General features: G+C 44.4%; 1 protein-coding gene across 5 annotated transcripts in view; it reads right to left on the reverse strand.

The window, feature by feature from the left end:
• LOC143127169 (NACHT, LRR and PYD domains-containing protein 3-like) overlaps positions 1–16,800 on the reverse strand; it is a 101,162-nt gene that overhangs the window by 41,702 nt on the left and 42,660 nt on the right. For all 5 annotated transcript variants that reach the window (XM_076288479.1, XM_076288481.1, XM_076288478.1 and 2 more), the window contains 2 exons: positions 7,117–7,290; positions 1,656–1,829 (listed from right to left, as the gene is read on the reverse strand). In XM_076288479.1, the coding sequence (XP_076144594.1) occupies positions 1,656–1,829; positions 7,117–7,290 (348 nt within the window). The remainder of the gene's footprint in view (positions 1–1,655; positions 1,830–7,116; positions 7,291–16,800) is intronic.

Below are 16,800 nucleotides of genomic sequence, written 5' to 3' on the forward strand. Positions count from 1 at the left end.
GGAAAGACAGAATTTTTTAAAGACATTTGCAGAGGAACTCCAGCACCAGCTGTTTCAGCTCTCCATTGATAAACACACCATACCTGAAATCTGGAAAAAGTCCATTATAATTCCAGTCCCGAAAAAGGCATGTCCCCGGGAGGACAATGATTAAAGGCCTGTTGCACTAACTTCTAATGTCTTCGAGTCCTTGGAATGACTCATGTTAAATGCACTTCGTGCAGAGGTGGAGCCAGTGTTACAGATACAGATAAATACTGTATCAGTTTGCATAAAACACAGTAGAAGTGATGGCATATTGACTATAATGCACCTTACACTGAAGCACCTTAACTCATTGAATGCCAAGCTGTTTTCGGAAGCTTTGTTCTAGAGTGCCAGCAATCTAGACAATTGTTGATGATTTTTGTACAGCCACAGCATATTCTGTGTTATAGCTATGAACACATACAATGGCTCGTTTGAAAGGTGAGACTTTAACCTCTCAGTGGGTGCAAACTGTGTATTTCTACACGCCTCTGTTCCTGAGAAATCCCAAGCTAAACAGTGGCTAGTTTTCATCAAAATCACTGTTTTTGTTTCTAGAAATGGAGATATAACGTCTTTCATGAAATATGAAGTGTTGCCTGTAACGTTTCCGGGAAGTGACCTAGCGAGACCTGGCGAGACTGCCACCTAGTGATAAACCCACGAAAATGGCCTGGTTTTGAGCTGATGTGCATGCGTCACTGATTCGACCCAAAGCGGCAACCACGTTGTGCGTTTTCATGAGTTTTCGATAGTCATATATTTCATTTCCATTCATCACAGAGTTCCCAAAATCACATATAAGGTGTGTTAGAGTGTCTAGTTTCGTAATTTAAAAAAAAAGCTAAAAACGTAATATTACGTTTTTGGCACTCAATGAGTTAAAAACCCAGGTGCAAATGCCAGACTGCTCCTTACTGATTTTAGCTCTGCTTTTAATACAATCCAGCCACATATTCTCCTAAGAAAACTAGCTCTCTTACAAGATTACCCCCCCCCCCCCCCCCCCAACTTAACCCTCAGGAACTGTTCGACCAGGCTGGTGTAGTGAGGAAATGTAGGGAGGCTTTTGTGTATTATATACAGTGTATCTACTCCTTCATGTGCTATGAAGCACTTTAATAAGCACCAGCACTGTAATATGTACCAGCACTTTAATCTGGACCAGCACCTTTAATATGTACTAGCACTTTAATATGCACCAGCACTTTAGTATGCACTGACTTTTAATATGCACCAGCACTTTATTGTGCACTGCACTTTAGTATGCACCAGCACTTTATTGTGCACTGCACTTTAGTATGCACCAGCACTTTATTGTGCACTGCACTTTAATATGCACCAGCACTTTATTGTGCACTGCACTTTAAATGTGTACTAGCACTGTACTTTTGATTAAGTAGGTAGGGCAAACTGTCCAGCTCAGATCTTCTTGCACTCTGGTCCCTATCTGGTCACCAACCATGAAGGTAAGTTATGTACTTTCTTTCTATGTTGGATGTTTTACTGTCTCTATGCATTGTTGTCTCTGTATGTTCCATGTTTGTCTGTGCAGCAGTACCCTGTCTCTAAACCAAATTTCTCCCAAAGGAGATGAATAAATGAACTTCAGTTGACTTGATACTCACTTTAGGGCCCACAGTTTACAGTTGGGATCTTCCAGAAAAGCAGAAAGATGCTTCACTCCTGAGTCTCCTGCTTTATTCCCTCTCAGCCACAGCTGTCTCATGTGTGAGGGGTTTGATCTCAGTGCTGATGCAAGAGCTATAAAGCCTTCCTCTCCAATACTGCAGTTGTCCAGTCTGTAGAGAGAAGTAGGAGAAACATGCCATCTTAATTTCCTTTTGGGAAATCAAATATCCCTGTTAAATTCACAATATTCTCTTAAATAAGGTTGTTTGTACAAATACAGTATGCACCGATGTACAGGATGTGTCTGTGTGATAAAAAATAAAGGAGAAAAAATGTTTTTACTCGTGACTTAATAGTAATCCTTTAAAGGAACACGCCACCCAATGTCAGTAGTAATATATGTTCTTACCTTAACTTTCACGAGTTGAGTCATACCTCTCCCGTGTCGGTACGTGCACTCAAACGCTCTGGTGCGCGGCTGGACTGTGTTAGCATGTTGCTATGCTAACGGGCTTTGACGGTAACTAAGCGTAGAAGTAATCAAAAACATCCCCGTTTTCCCGACTTAAATACAGTTGCACGAGTAGTTGATAGAAATGCTACGGCCACGCAACATGAAACGTGGCGATTTTCCAAGCGAATAAACCGGAGAACTACAATGTGTGGCGCAATAGCACTTGGGAGTACTTCGACCTAGCGTAGTACTATTGTTAACACCTAATTGTAGATCCTATCCACCACAGAGTTTAGAATCCATGCTGGATCGACCCTCAGCCTCTCCCTCCCCTCTGAGCGAGAGAGAGGCACACACACTAGAGATGCGCTGATGGGCTATTATTTCAACCATAACTGCATAGCAAAACTTATCATCCATCAGCACCAAAGTTTTTTGACCAATTTTCAAAACCGCACCCGCCCACCATCCGCTGGTTGTTTTAATGTAGGCTATATGGGTGATGCAGCGCTGCTGAAGTGAGGCTAGAAAGCCCTTGCCTGTTCTAGAAAGACTGATCTAATGCAGCAAATATATTAAAAGGCTAAAGTCATACATTGGCTATCTTGTAGCCTATCCCCAGAATATCAGCAGCAAACTCAGTCTCGCAAAACAGTCTCCAAATAAAACGCACATCGGCCTGTTGCCTATTCTGCCAGCTTGTGACAATATATCGTCCAAAATGCTTGATTGCATTGCATTCTCCACATTTTTAGCTACATTTTCATGTACCACATCAGCATTTTTGTTCAGTGAATCTTTTGTAAATTGCTTTACAATTACCGTCGGGCATATAGGCCTATTGCCTGGCTTGCCTCAGCTTCGGTCACGTCCTTTTACAATTTTATCATTGTAATAAAAAACGCAATTTGCCACATAATTTCAACATGCTCCTGGCCTACTAATTAATACCTATTGTACTTTATTTTTTGCAAAAAGAAAGAAATCCTTGATAAAATAACAAGTCATTTACATTATAGGCTACTTTACACACTGTTATGTCAGGGTGACTGACAAGCCTGTTCTGAAGACTCCCATTCATTTTGACTGCACGAGCGCGTCTTTTTCAGACAGACAGCCCAATTCATTTTATAGCAGGCCATCGGACAAATATGACGCCTCGATATTAAAGAAACTCCGACTCCATTCATTCTGAAAGTCCACCGCACAACAGTGCAACGTGCATGTTCACATTTTTAGTAACAACCGCCAAACTTGCTTGCCTTACACATCTAAGTTTTCCGACTATTTTTATTACCTTCTTTTTTCCGCTGTGGATGTTACTGAGCTTGTAGAAGTTTTAGCTCTTACGTTCTGAACATCTCGCACTGCCATCGCCCGATGTCATTTCTGAGTCATATCACTCTCTGTCTCTCTTTTAAATGCCTATTCCCTGAATGGTAGGCTACAATTATGTGTTTTATATATAGGCTAATATCGAAACAAAATAACCCAGGCAGTCTCATCTAGGATATAACACAGGTTGAAGTCAACGTCAAGTTGGTTCTATTTAGGGAGGTGAATGTGTGTAAACATCTGTAGATGACTCAAAAATGACATCGGAAGACAAGGAGTGATGGCAGGCAAGACAGGCAAGAGGCAAGCCGAAGGCTGCTGACAAGGGCCCGACGCTATTGTAAAGCAATTTACAAAAGATTCACTGAACAAAAATGCTGATGTGGTACATGAAAATTTAGCTAAAAATGTGGAGAATGCAATGCAATCAAGCATTTTGGACGATATATTGTCACAAGCTGGCAGAATAGGCAACAGGCCGATGTGCGTTTTATTTGGAGACTGTTTTGCGAGACAGAGACTGAGTTTGCTGCTGATATTCTGGGGATAGGCTACAACATAGCCAATGTACGACTTTAGCCTTTTAATATATTTGCTGCATTAGATCAGTCTTTCTAGAACAGGCAAGGGCTTTCTAGCCTCACGTCAGCAGCACTGCATCACCCATATAGCCTACATTAAAACAACCAGCGGATGGTGGGCGGGTGCGGTTTTGAAAAATGGTCAAAAAACTTTGGTGCTGATGGATGATAAGTTTTGCTATGCAGTTATGGTTGAAATAATAGCCCATCAGCGCATCTCTAGTGTGTGTGCCTCTCTCTCGCTCAGAGGGGAAGGAGAGGCTGAGGGTCGATCCAGCATGGATTCTAAACTCTGTGGTGGATAGGATCGATCTACAATTAGGTGTTAACAATACTACTACGCTAGGTCGAAGTACTCCCAAGTGCTATTGCGCCACACATTGTAGTTCTCCGGTTTATTCGCTTGGAAAATCGCCACGTTTCATGTTGCGTGGCCGTAGCATTTCTATCAACTACTCGTGCAACTGTATTTAAGTCGGGAAAACGTGGATGTTTTTGATTACTTCTACACTTAGTTACCGTCAAAGCCCGCTAGCATAGCAACATGCTAACACAGTCCAGCTGCGCACCAGAGCGTTTGAGTGCACGTACCGACACGGGAGAGGTATGACTCAACTCGTGAAAGTTAAGTTAAGAACATATATTACTACTGACATTGGGTGGCGTGTTCCTTTAAATGTGAATGACTTAGTGTGTCTGTGTTAGAGTGCGGATCGGGCCGCAAATTTCTGTCCGAACCCGGCCCGAACCCGACAGGCATTTTCATTTTTATGTCCGAACCCGACCCGAGCCCGACACAGATGATGCCTCAGTTATTCCCATGCTAGTGATTAAACGTTCACGTTTGTGGATAGCCTGTCTTTTTAGCCCATTAAACGGAACACACAACAAATTGTCTACAGAATCAGATGAGCGTGCACGCACGCAGGTCACCCACAGCGCACATTAACACAAGAGGCCCAAGCAAGCATAGCCTATTGAAATAGAATTCTTGTCTTACCATTGACGAAAAATCTTGAAATTAACTGCAACAGTCTTTGAAACTGCCTCTGTCACTGATCCATATGCAGCATCAACGTTAATTGGGGCAACTGGAAATCCTCATCCAGTTGAACGAGACGACCTTATAGCCTACCGGTAGCCTATGTCTTTACCACAGTATGCAACGCAAATAATCTTAAAATCTCCTGATTGGCTAACAACTTTTTTTAACGTCACCCAAGACTATGCTTATGTGCATGTGTGAAATGTGCATAAACATTTGTTTATGTAGTCGTGACAACCATACCTGTCAACACTCCCGTTTTTCCCGGGTTTCTCCCGTATTTCAAGGTCATCTCCCAGCCCCCCCCGTTTTGTTATTTCTCCCGGAAAACTCCCGTAATTTGCATGGCCATCAAACTTCATTTTAAAATCATTGATCCATTCAGGTTGCCAGATTGTGTATGAAATACACCCTACACACACACACACACACATATATATATATATATATATATATATATATATATATATATATATATATATATATATATCACTTAGTTTCAATTTCAACCGTTTAGTCATAGACTAAAACCTGGCAACCCAAAACCCAAATAAGGAAGCAGGTGCCGACTGCGCAGCCTGAGTCTCGTCGTAAGCAAGCGGGCTAGTTGAATGTCCTACTCTAGAACTAGCTGTTGTGAAATTGTTGGGAATTTTATTGATTAACACATCACATAAACTGTTATTGAGTGTTGTTGATACACTGAACTTGTGCCCTCGGAACCAAATCTGACAGCAAGCAGCTTTGGAGTTTTGGTAGTAGGCTGCAGGCAGGCAGCTGGTGGATACATAACTGGCATGCGTAAGTAATGGTAAAGTAAAATCAACGACCGAAATGCAGTGTTGAAACACGTGTATGAAACATATTAATGAATATTAATATTATATTATATATTATATATATATAACATATTATGAAACAGATCCAGTATAAACACTGCCCCCCCCCCCCCCCCCGAAAAAAAATCTCCCGTTTTTGGAAACCTAAATGTTGACAGGTATGGTGACAACCCTTGTGCATTTCAGGCGGCATGCCTGAAATGCGTTGTCACGATAAACAAACGTTTGCATCATGTAAAGCAGACCTGTTGGTTACCCAACATAATAAGGAATTTTAAATGTAAAGCTTCCAATGCACATCGCCCCCATGTGTCCGAACCCGAACCGAACCCGACTATAATTTCTAAATATTTGTCCGAACCCGACCCGACCCGTCGGGTCCCGTCGGGCTCGGGTCGGGTAGCCACACTCTAGTCTGTGTGTGTGTCGTGGTGACCCCCTGTGCCCCTTCAGGCCTTCTCCTGTCAGTGCACGGGCAGGGCTGGGCCTGGTTAGGCTGATAGCCTTATTGATTGCCCCTGTGTTTGGGGTGGGGCTATATAAGGGGTTCCCCATCTCTCTCATTAGGCACTTCTGCTCCTTCTTGCAGGCAGCCATTTTGATTTCCTCACACTTGCACTTTGCGCTCTCCCCTCACTTGTAGACAAAGAAAGAGAGGGAGAGGGCTAGAGACACAAGTACTTCATCTAGCTTCTCACATCCTCTCTCCTGGCATCCACACACGTATACACGCATGCCACCACTCCCATTCATTTCCCCCTAGACATCTACTTGGTAATGTTGTTTTGCTTTAATTCAATAAATTATTATTTGATCTGAACCTTGTTGTCCGTGTCCCTCTTTATGTTGCCGTCTGGGAACGAGCTGGCCGTTACAGTGTGTGTCATAAAGAAAATGAAACTTTACATGTGTTACAACTAGTTAGCGTTTGTGTTTGTCATGCTTGTGTGTGTGTGTGTGTGAGTAAGTGAATTAATTACTAACTGACTGAGTCAGTGGTATATATGTGTGTGTGTGTGTGTGTGTGTGTGTGTGTGAGAGTGAGTGAATGAATGACTAACTAACTGAGTCAGTGGTGTATGTGTGTGTGTGCGTGTGTGTGCGAGAGTGAGTGAATGAATGACTAACTAACTGAGTCAGTGGTGTATGTGTGTGTGTGCGTGTGTGTGCGTGTGTGTGTGTGTGTGTGTGTGTGTTATTCACTGTAGCCTATCCAGTTTCCAGTTGGGATCCTCCAGAAGAGAAGAAAGATGCTTCACTCCTGAGTCTCCTGCTTTATTCTCAGCCAGCTTCAGAAATCTCATGTGCGAGGGGTTTGATCTCAGTGCTGATGCAAGAGCTCTGAAGCCTTTGTCTCCAATGCTGCAGTTCTGCAGTCTGTAAAGAGAAGTAGGATAAATAATTCACCTTAATTTCCATAACAATCAAATAGTACTCTAATTATCTGTTAAATAAGGTTGTGTGGACAAATAACATGTGCAGAGGGATGCAGATCAGAGAGAAATGGTTTAATCCTGACTTAACAGCAACCCTTTACATGTGTGTGTGTGTGTGTGTGTGTGTGTGTGTGCGTGTGTGTGTGTCTGTGTGTGCGCGTGTGTGTGTGTGTGTGTGTGTGTGTGTGTGTGTGTGTGTGTGTGTGTGTGTGTGTGTTATAAACATGAGAAAGCAGAGATACAGTACTAAGTCAAATCAAATCAAACCCCTCCCACCCCCCCACACAGCTGGGAGATATCGGAGCCTCCAGACCTGCACCTCAAGACAGCTTCATTCACCAGGCTGTCAGGAAGTTGAACTGAACTCTCTCCCCTCTCTGCCACCATGAAGACTGAACTCTAATGGGTGGTGGTAGTATAGTGGTTAAGGAGCTGGGCTGGCGTTCAGTAGCCTGAAAGTTGTGTGTTCAATTCCCGGCTTCCACCTTTGTGTCTTTGAGCAAGGCACTTAACCCCAAGTTGCTCTGGGGACAGTGTAATCCCTATTAATATAGTTGACATAATTTCCCTTTGTTACATTTTTAACCAGAATACATTCTCTCAGTATTGCATAGGATTGTCCAAATGTTGTGTAGCAAACTTTCAACGAGGTTTGACATGTTTTTCTTCAGCAAAAGAGTCATGCGGGATGAGCGTGCGTAGAGGCCATGGTGGTGGAGTGTATTACCTATGATTTTCTCTGTAAAAATTGTACCTGCTGCCTCCAAGTCTTTCTGGAGCTTTCTCTGAGTGGTCCTTGGATCTTCGGCTACACTTCTGACTATCCTTCTGACTTCCTGGTCAGAAATCTTGCAAGGAGATCCTGTGCATGGCCAGTTGATGATGCATTGATGTTCCTTCCACTTGCAGATAATGGCTCCAATACTGCTTGCTGGATGATTCAGAAGTTTTGAAGTGCAATCTGTGTACCAGTTCCATTGATATGTTTTGCAACAATAAGGTTGCAAAGGTCTTGGGAGGGCTCTTTGCTTTTGCCCATCATGAAATGTTTCTTGTGTGACACCTTGGTAACAAAAAACCTTTTTATAGCCCACCAGTATGTACTAACCCAGTTTATATCAATTTGCACAGATAGGAGGGATAATTTCTCTAAATACTTATAGATTCCAGTTTGTTCCTTGCCATTCCTTGCCTTTGTGTACTGCTTTTTCTTAGTGTGTTCAATACTTTTTCCCTGTGCCATTCCACTTTTTTACTCATAACTCTACTTTTAGACATTAATGTTTGGATTTTTATATATGTGTGGATTACCTAAGTTAATACTAATGTCTGGTGAAAATTTCATGCGAATAGCCTCACTGGAAGTATACTTACTGAAAAAAATTTTGCCGTGTTCAATACTTATTTTCCCCGCTGTAAGTCTAGCATTTGTAATGTTTGTAAGCTAACAGTGAGTTTTGCAATCATTTAACCCGCCATGGGCTAAAGTGTTGAGTTGAGTTTAACAAGTGTCATTTCATGTGCATATTATTCAGGCCTACTAGATGGCTATATGCCAAGGCTACATAAAAAGACCAAACTACCAATTACTATTAACAAACATAGGCTATTCAGGGATACCTCCCTGAAATGGATTTTTGCAGGTTGGGATGTTTGTGTTACTCTGAAGTTGTCCTTGTGAAATAGCTGTACCTGCACATTTTCCACAGCATTCAAAGCAGCTCGGGTAACACGGCTACTTAAGAAAACCTCTCTCAACCCTACTCACGTTGAGAACTATCGTCCTGTCTCACTTCTCCCTTTCCTATCCAAACCTATTGAACAGACAGTCTCCAAACAGGTCTGCTCTCAAGAACAACTTTCTTGAAACAAATCTATCTAGTTCCATGAGCTGCCACTCAACTGAATCAGCTCTGTTGTCTGTGACAGAAGCCAGAGCGACAGCTCAATCTTCGGGCCTCATCCTGCTCGACTTATCGGCTTCCTTCAATATGGTTAACCACTGCATCCTTCTCTCCACATTTTCATACATGGGCATCCAATTATCTGCTCATATGGCTTCTCATACCATTGCTATGTAGATGACACACAGCTCTATCGTCATTCCTACCCGACGATCCTTCGGTCTCCACACGAATCTATGAATGTCTCTCAGACATATCTTCATGGATGATGGTACATCATCTTCAGTTGAACCTCTCAAAGACCAAACTATTGATCCTCTCCGCCAAATCAACTATATACTCCATGACATTAACATCAAAATTGACACCCTATCTCTTGCCCCTACCAGGGTCGTGAGAAATGTAGGAATCATGATCGATGACCAACTAACCTTCTCTGATTACGTTGCCTCGGTTGCTTGGTCATGCTGCTTGGCACTCGACAACATCAGGCCAATCAGGCCGTACCTGACTCAGTATGCTACTCAACTCCTAACACAGGTCATGATTATTGTGACGCCCCTCTGCTCCCCCTACGGGCCGTCTGCCGTTTTCCGTGGTGGCCACACGGGCAGGTTGCTGGCTTGCAGTGGGGAGACTAATTAAGGGAGATTGGCCTCACCTGGCGCCGGTGTAGGCCTATATATCATCACCATCCCTTGTATCACTCTCTCTCTCTCTCTCCCATCGTTCAGACACATTTTTGACACACGCACTGCAAACCACTGCTACTCACTTACATATGACTAACACGCATCCATACACTTAATTTTTCACCCCCTAGACATATCCATTCATTCTAGATCGATCACTTTAAATAAATATAATTTATTTATAAATGGAATCTGTTGTCAGCCTCTTTTGTGTTGTGCCATGAGCCGGGCGTAACACAAATTGGGAGCTCTCCGGAATATTTTTCTCCGGTAAAATTGTAGCGTGGCTTCATTCATATATATTTTTTTTTCTTTTCTCGGCAACGTCAACCGCTGTGCACTCCAGGTAAGAAGCAGTTGCTCAGCTTGGTCAAGAGGCCTTTCCTTCGAGCACTGTTTTGTTGTTTTCTGGGTTTTATTTATTTTCGTGTTTGGTTGTTTACTACTTATCGTCGGAAACAATCCCGGGAGGGAGTTTGTTAAAACTCCTGTAAGGGGCACGTGAGAACGGCTGCACTCATTGGAGGGCAGTGAGCCTCAAGCCTGGCACGCTTCAGAAGCGACAGGTGTAGGACAGAGAGTAGTAGTAACGACAGGTCTGGAGTGCACGATGGTCCATGCCGGGGTGAGTAGTAGTTCTTTTTTTTCCTTCATACACTGACTTTTTTTGAACCAGAGAGAGAGCCAAGTGCGTGTGTATTTATATTGGTTTCGTTCGTCAGATATGGTTTGTAGCCCAATAGCTATTTCGTAACGTTATTGCCACTTAGAGGCCTGTAGCTGCTGGATTTCAGTTACGATTGGTGGTGGTAGCCTATGTAACGTTAATGTGAAATCGTTGTGAACAGCAGTAGTTTAGAGGGTAAGTTTGTCTTGCTTACCTTTGTTGTCGAGTAGCTTTAAATCCAGGTGTTGGGCTTGTTTAGCTGATGCTGACGAACTCACCCATTTGCAACTAAGTGGTGAGCTAAACTGTGTTAAACTGTTTGTTTTGTCCCCTGTTTGGGTGCAGTAGTTTGAGCTACCATTAAGTTGTGTCAGAGTTTATCCTTGTCTAGTAGGCCTGGCTATGCTATGGAAGCTGGGATTGTGGAAATGCAATTCCAAATGTAACGTCTGCTTATGGTAAGTCAGTGTAACATGTTATGGGTTGTAGTAGATAGACTGGGGACGCCTAGTTTGTCCGATTAGCCTTATGAGTGTTAATTCTACTAACAAGAGTAAAACATTCTGTTTGAAGGGTGTTTAATTGTTTAGCATTTATATTTATTTCTCTTCCTTTTTCTGGTTTGACCCAAGTTGTGCGGTAGCACAGCAACCAGTGCACCTTTTGTGCTGATTATTTGTAGGCTGTGGCCGGTATAAATTGTATTTAGTCTACATTGAGGATTGACTATACAAGGTTGTAAATAGCCTGTGTCCTTGTAACTTAGCATTAGGATGTCTAATACTGATGAGGAGTTTATTGCTCAGCCCACTGAGGGGATGTTAGCCTATCTCACTAAGGAGCAACTAGTGCAGGTAGCTGAGCATTATAGAATGACCCTTAGTGCTCAACAAAAGAAAAATAAGGCTCCATTGTTTAATGCTATTATGACATTTCTTATTGACAGGGGCGTACTGGGTATAGATAGTCCGTTACCCCTTACGCCTATGTCTGATAAAGAGGTTCGAATGCGAGAAATAGCTGTCCAAGAAAAACAGATGGACACTGAGTTAGCTTTGAGGAAGTTGGAAATGGACCGAGAAGTACAACAACGCCAGTTTGAGCTTCGCAAGCTAGAGCTGGAGCTTGCTGCCAAAGGAATTGCAGTTCCTGGCCCTGCTCCTGCTCCTCTTCCCCCTTCTCCTCTAGCCCCGCCAATAGCACCATCTGATCCAGCACCATTAGAGATTAGCAGGTACATTAGGATGGTGCCACCCTACTCTGAGAAGGAAGTTGACAAATACTTTTCCCATTTCGAGAGGGTGGCTACTTCCTTAAAATGGCCCAAAGAGATCTGGACCCTGCTATTACAGTGTGTGTTGGTAGGCAGAGCTCAGGAAGTTTATGCCTCTTTGTCTATGGAAGATTCTAGGTCGTATGACTCAGTGAAGGCTGCAATATTGCGTGCTTACGAAATGGTTCCTGAGGCATATCGGCAACGATTCCGTAACTATAGGAAGTTTGATAAACACTCCTATATTGAATTTGCTCGTGAGAAGGAGCACTGATTCAATCGCTGGTGCACTTCTCAGCATGTAGATTCCTTTCCACTGCTTAGGGAGCTAGTCCTTCTTGAGGAGTTTAGGAACTGTGTGCCCGATGGGATAGCTACTTATCTGAATGAACAGAAAGTGACCACTTTGGCCCAGGCAGCTGTATTGGCAGATGAGTATGCATTGACTCATCGTAGTATGCCATTCAGCAAGCCTTGGGACAGTTCTCAGAGGAACAGGGTTTCTTTCCGGAGTAAGTCAAAGCCTGTTGTGGCAGAGTCTAATCCTGTGTCATTTCAAAAGGGCCCTAGTATGTCAACTGAGAAGCCATTTGAAATTGTGTGTTTTCACTGCAGAAAGCCAGGACACAAGGTCTCTGAGTGTCCGGCAAAGAGGAAGGATAAGGGGAATATGACTGTGCATTCGCTTAACAATCCTCACTGTGGCTGTGATTCTGGCAGTGACTGTTCTCATGATGTTTGTGGTGGTGATGACTCAGACTATTCTCCATTCATCACCTTAGGTTTTGTGTCTCTTCCAGGTCAAAGCAAGGTGCCTGTGCGCATCCTGAGAGATACAGGTGCGGCACAGTCCTTTCTGTTGGAGGGAGTGGTGCCTCTCTCTGCTGAGACTGACACAGGGACTCAGGTACTGGTTAGGGGCATTGAGATGGGTTTTCTGGAAGTGCCTTTGCATCGAGTCCAGCTTTCATCCGGTTTAGTCACTGGTAATGTTGTGGTTGGGGTACGCCCTTCGCTCCCTGTGCCAGACATTGAGTTAGTCATTGGCAATGACCTAGCTGGGGGTAATGTTTGGGAGACTACTCGGGTTACATCACCGCTACCAGTTGTAGTGGGTGCTCCTCTGACCCCTGACATGCCAGATGAATGTGCTAAGAAATTCCCTCATGTTTTTCCTGTCTGTGCGGTAACAAGAGCTAGAGCTAAGAAGCTACAACAAGCTGAGGTGCAAGAATTCTTAAATAGTTCTTCGCCGGCGGTCAGTCAGGTTGTTGAAGAAATAGCTGCTATTCCTCCGATTGATGGCCAGTCTGACACTTGGAGAGAAGTTGTATGTGGTGATGACCATTCAGTTGGGGTGACCGAGTCTGATCCGTCAGTGTTTAAGTCTGAAGTCGATTCAGACTTATCTAGTCTGTTCCAGGTCTCACGTGAGGATCTCATCGCTGAACAAAAGGCAGATGGGGATCTTAAGAGATTGTTTGCACTTGTGGTGCCTGAGGGAGATGGTGAAGGTGAGGCTTCCTGCTACTATCTAAAGGAAGGGTTGCTATATCGGAAGTGGACTGTGACCAAAGACGGCTTCATACATACAGTTGTTCAGGTGGTAGTGCCTCTGAAATTTAGACAGGCGGTTTTGAAACTCTCCCATGATGGGGTGGCAGGACATACCGGTATTCGTAAGACCTATGATCGGGTGGCACGCAGGTTCTTCTGGCTTGGGTTGAAGCGAGATGTCTCAAAGTACATCAAAGAGTGTCATACCTGCCAAATGACTGGCAAACCCAACCAGAAGATACCTGTGGCCCCTTTACAGCCTATTCCTGCTGTGTCTGCACCGTTTGAATATCTGCTTGTTGATTGTGTTGGCCCATTGCCCCGATCACGAGCTGGTCACTGTTATCTTTTAACAATCATGTGTCAGTCCACTCGTTACCCTTCGGCCTACCCTCTCAGGGTCCATCACTTCTCGTGCTGTTCTCCGAGCTCTAACAAGCTTCATGTCCACTTTTGGCATTCCGCGTGTCATTCAGTCAGACCAAGGGACAAACTTCATGTCCAAACAGTTTGCTAGAGCATTGCGTCAGCTAAAAGCTAGACATAACATATCCAGTGCATATCACCCACAGAGTCAAGGGGCTCTTGAAAGATTCCATCAGACCCTTAAATCCCTGTTGCGATCTTTCTGTGTTGAGCTTTCCAGTGACTGGGAGGAGGGTCTCCCCTGGCTGCTGTTGGCTAGTCGTGAGGTTGCACAAGAGAGTCTTGGCTTTAGTCCTAACGAGTTAGTGTTTGGCCACGCTGTTCGAGGACCCACAGCCATCCTGGCTGATGAGTGGAACACTAAACAGCCACCTGCGAATGTGTTGGACTATGTCAGTGGGTTTAGGTATCGCCTCTACCAAGCACGTGCTGCTGCTAGGGACGCACTAGCGAGATCACAGTGTAAGATACAACGTCTTTTCAATCGTAAAGCTGCAGAGCGGGGTTTTGAGAAAGGGGATCGGGTGCTAGCCATGCTGCCCATCATCAATAGCTCATTCCAGGCCTGTTTTGCTGGTCCTTACACTGTGGTTAAATGTCTGTCTGATCACAACTATTTAACCGGAAAAAGAAGACGCAGGTTTGTCACGTCAACCTTTTGAAGGGTTACTTCTCCTCTAAGCCTGTGGGCTTGGTGACTCCTCCTGTGTGTCCTCCCTCCTGTCAAGGTTCTTTTACTGTGTCGTCTCCATTGGAGAAGGGTTGTGATGGTTGTGATGTTGATGAGGATGTGACTGTGCCCTCCCGTGAGGTTACGGAGGGACGGTTACGTAACTCTGAGATGCTAGCAGATTTGCACAAGCATCTATGTCACCTGTCTAGCACGGAGAGGAATGATATTGTTGACCTTGTGAAAGAATTTCCATCTCTATTCCCAGATGTGCCGAGCCGTACCACTGTCATTGAGCATGACATTGATGTAGGTTCAGCACGGCCTATCAGACAGCATGCCTACCGGGTGAATCCTACCAAGAGGTCTATTCTGCGGAAGGAGGTAGAGTACCTGCTAAAGCATGATTTCGCTGAGTCCAGTTTTAGTTCATGGAGCTCTCCCTGTTTGTTAGTAGGTAAGCCGGATGGGACCCACAGGTTCTGTACGGATTACCGAAAGCTAAACTCAGTCACAAAACCTGACTGTTTTCCCCTTCCCCGTATTGATGACTGTGTTGATCGTGTCGGAGCGGCAATGTTTGTCAGCAAATTTGACCTCTTGAAGGGTTATTGGCAAGTGCCCTTAACACACCGTGCTAGGGAGTTGTCTGCCTTCGTGACCCCGGATAACTTCCTGCAGTACAAAGTTATGCCATTTGGAGTTCGCAATGCGCCTGCTTCTTTTCAGCGCCTTGTCAATCATGTCCTGGCAGGAATGACTGAGTGCGAGGCATATTTGGATGACGTGGTGGTGTTTAGCACCACCTGGCTGCAACATCTAGCTAAAATCCGAGAACTTTTCCAGCGTCTCTCCGGGGCCAACCTTACTGTGAATCTGGCCAAGTGTGAGTTCGGAAAAGCAACAGTTACTTACCTTGGTAAGGTGGTTGGTCGTGGCCAAGTTCGACCTGTTGACGCAAAGGTTGAAGCCATTTGTAATTTTCCCATCCCTTGTAATCGGCGTGAGTTGCGGCGATTCCTTGGGATGGTAGGGTACTATAGGGGGTTCTGCCAAAACTTTGCTACAGTTGTTACACCCTTGACCAACCTCCTGAGTGCCAAAGTTCCTTTTCTGTGGACTGAGGCCTCTCAGCAGGCCTTTGAGGCTGCTAAGGCCCTCCTCTCTAGCGCACCGATTCTGGCTGCTCCCAGATTTGGTGAGCCTTTCCAATTAGCTGTCGATGCCAGTGATTATGGGGTTGGTGCCGTCCTATTACAGACCAGCCCGAGTGGTGTTGAGCATCCAGTATGCTATTTTTCTAAGAAGTTCTTGCGCCACCAAATGGCTTATGCTACGGTGGAAAAGGAGGCACTGGCACTCATCCTTGCTGTCCAGTTCTTCGAGGTTTATTTGAGCTCCGCTCCTAGTCCTATAATTGTTCACACTGACCATAACCCTTTGGTATTTATAGACAGGATGCGAAACTCAAATCAGCGGATTATGCGGTGGAGCTTAATCCTCCAGCCGTACCCCTTGCAGATCCAGCACATTAAGGGTGTTGAAAATGTAATTGCGGATGCTCTTTCTCGAGCATAAGCATGTTTGTTGTTTGTAGGCCTGTCGCGATATTCAATAAATCAATTAATCGCATGATAATTAAAATTAGCTCGATAATTTTTCTGGCCGCGATAAATGCCATTTGCATGCTTGTTTGTTTTCCTCGTCTCTCTCTCTCTCTCTCTCGGGTCCTTAGAGTAACGATGAGTGAACCCTCATGTCAGTCACTTATCAGTCGCATGGTGTGTGGGGAGGCGGGACTACTGGCGTAGCCTACCACAGAGTGCAGCTAAAGAGCCGCGTGAGAAGTATACCTGTAGGCACTAGGCAGAGAGAAAGCTAGTTGCGAGTTCGAGTAGGCTACGCCTAATAAAGACAAAAAAGATGGAATTGGTTTCTAAGCCTAACGCGACAGCTGCAGTGTGGGAGCATTTCGGATTTAAACCGAATGCCCGTGGTGAACCACTGAACGTGTGCGAGTCGGTGTGTCGCATTTGTTGGAAAACAGTCGCAATTAAAAGCGGCAACACAACAAACACGCATATGCATTTAAAACACAATCATCCGCTGCAGTTTTCCCAGTTGGGGAAAAAAAAACACAACAAGTGGGCCGTCTTCCTCTTCCCGAGGAACATTCTCAGAACGACAATATTATCGCTTATCGCAATAATTTCTGACACAATTTATCGTCCAGTAAAATTTGTTATCGTGACAGGCCTAGTT

The sequence above is a fragment of the Alosa pseudoharengus genome, unplaced genomic scaffold, assembly GCF_046254945.1.
Source record: "Alosa pseudoharengus isolate Yale_2024_CS ecotype anadromous, Long Island Sound unplaced genomic scaffold, YU_APseudo_1.1 YU_APseudo_1.1_scf_17, whole genome shotgun sequence".
Classification (NCBI taxonomy): domain Eukaryota; kingdom Metazoa; phylum Chordata; class Actinopteri; order Clupeiformes; family Clupeidae; genus Alosa; species Alosa pseudoharengus.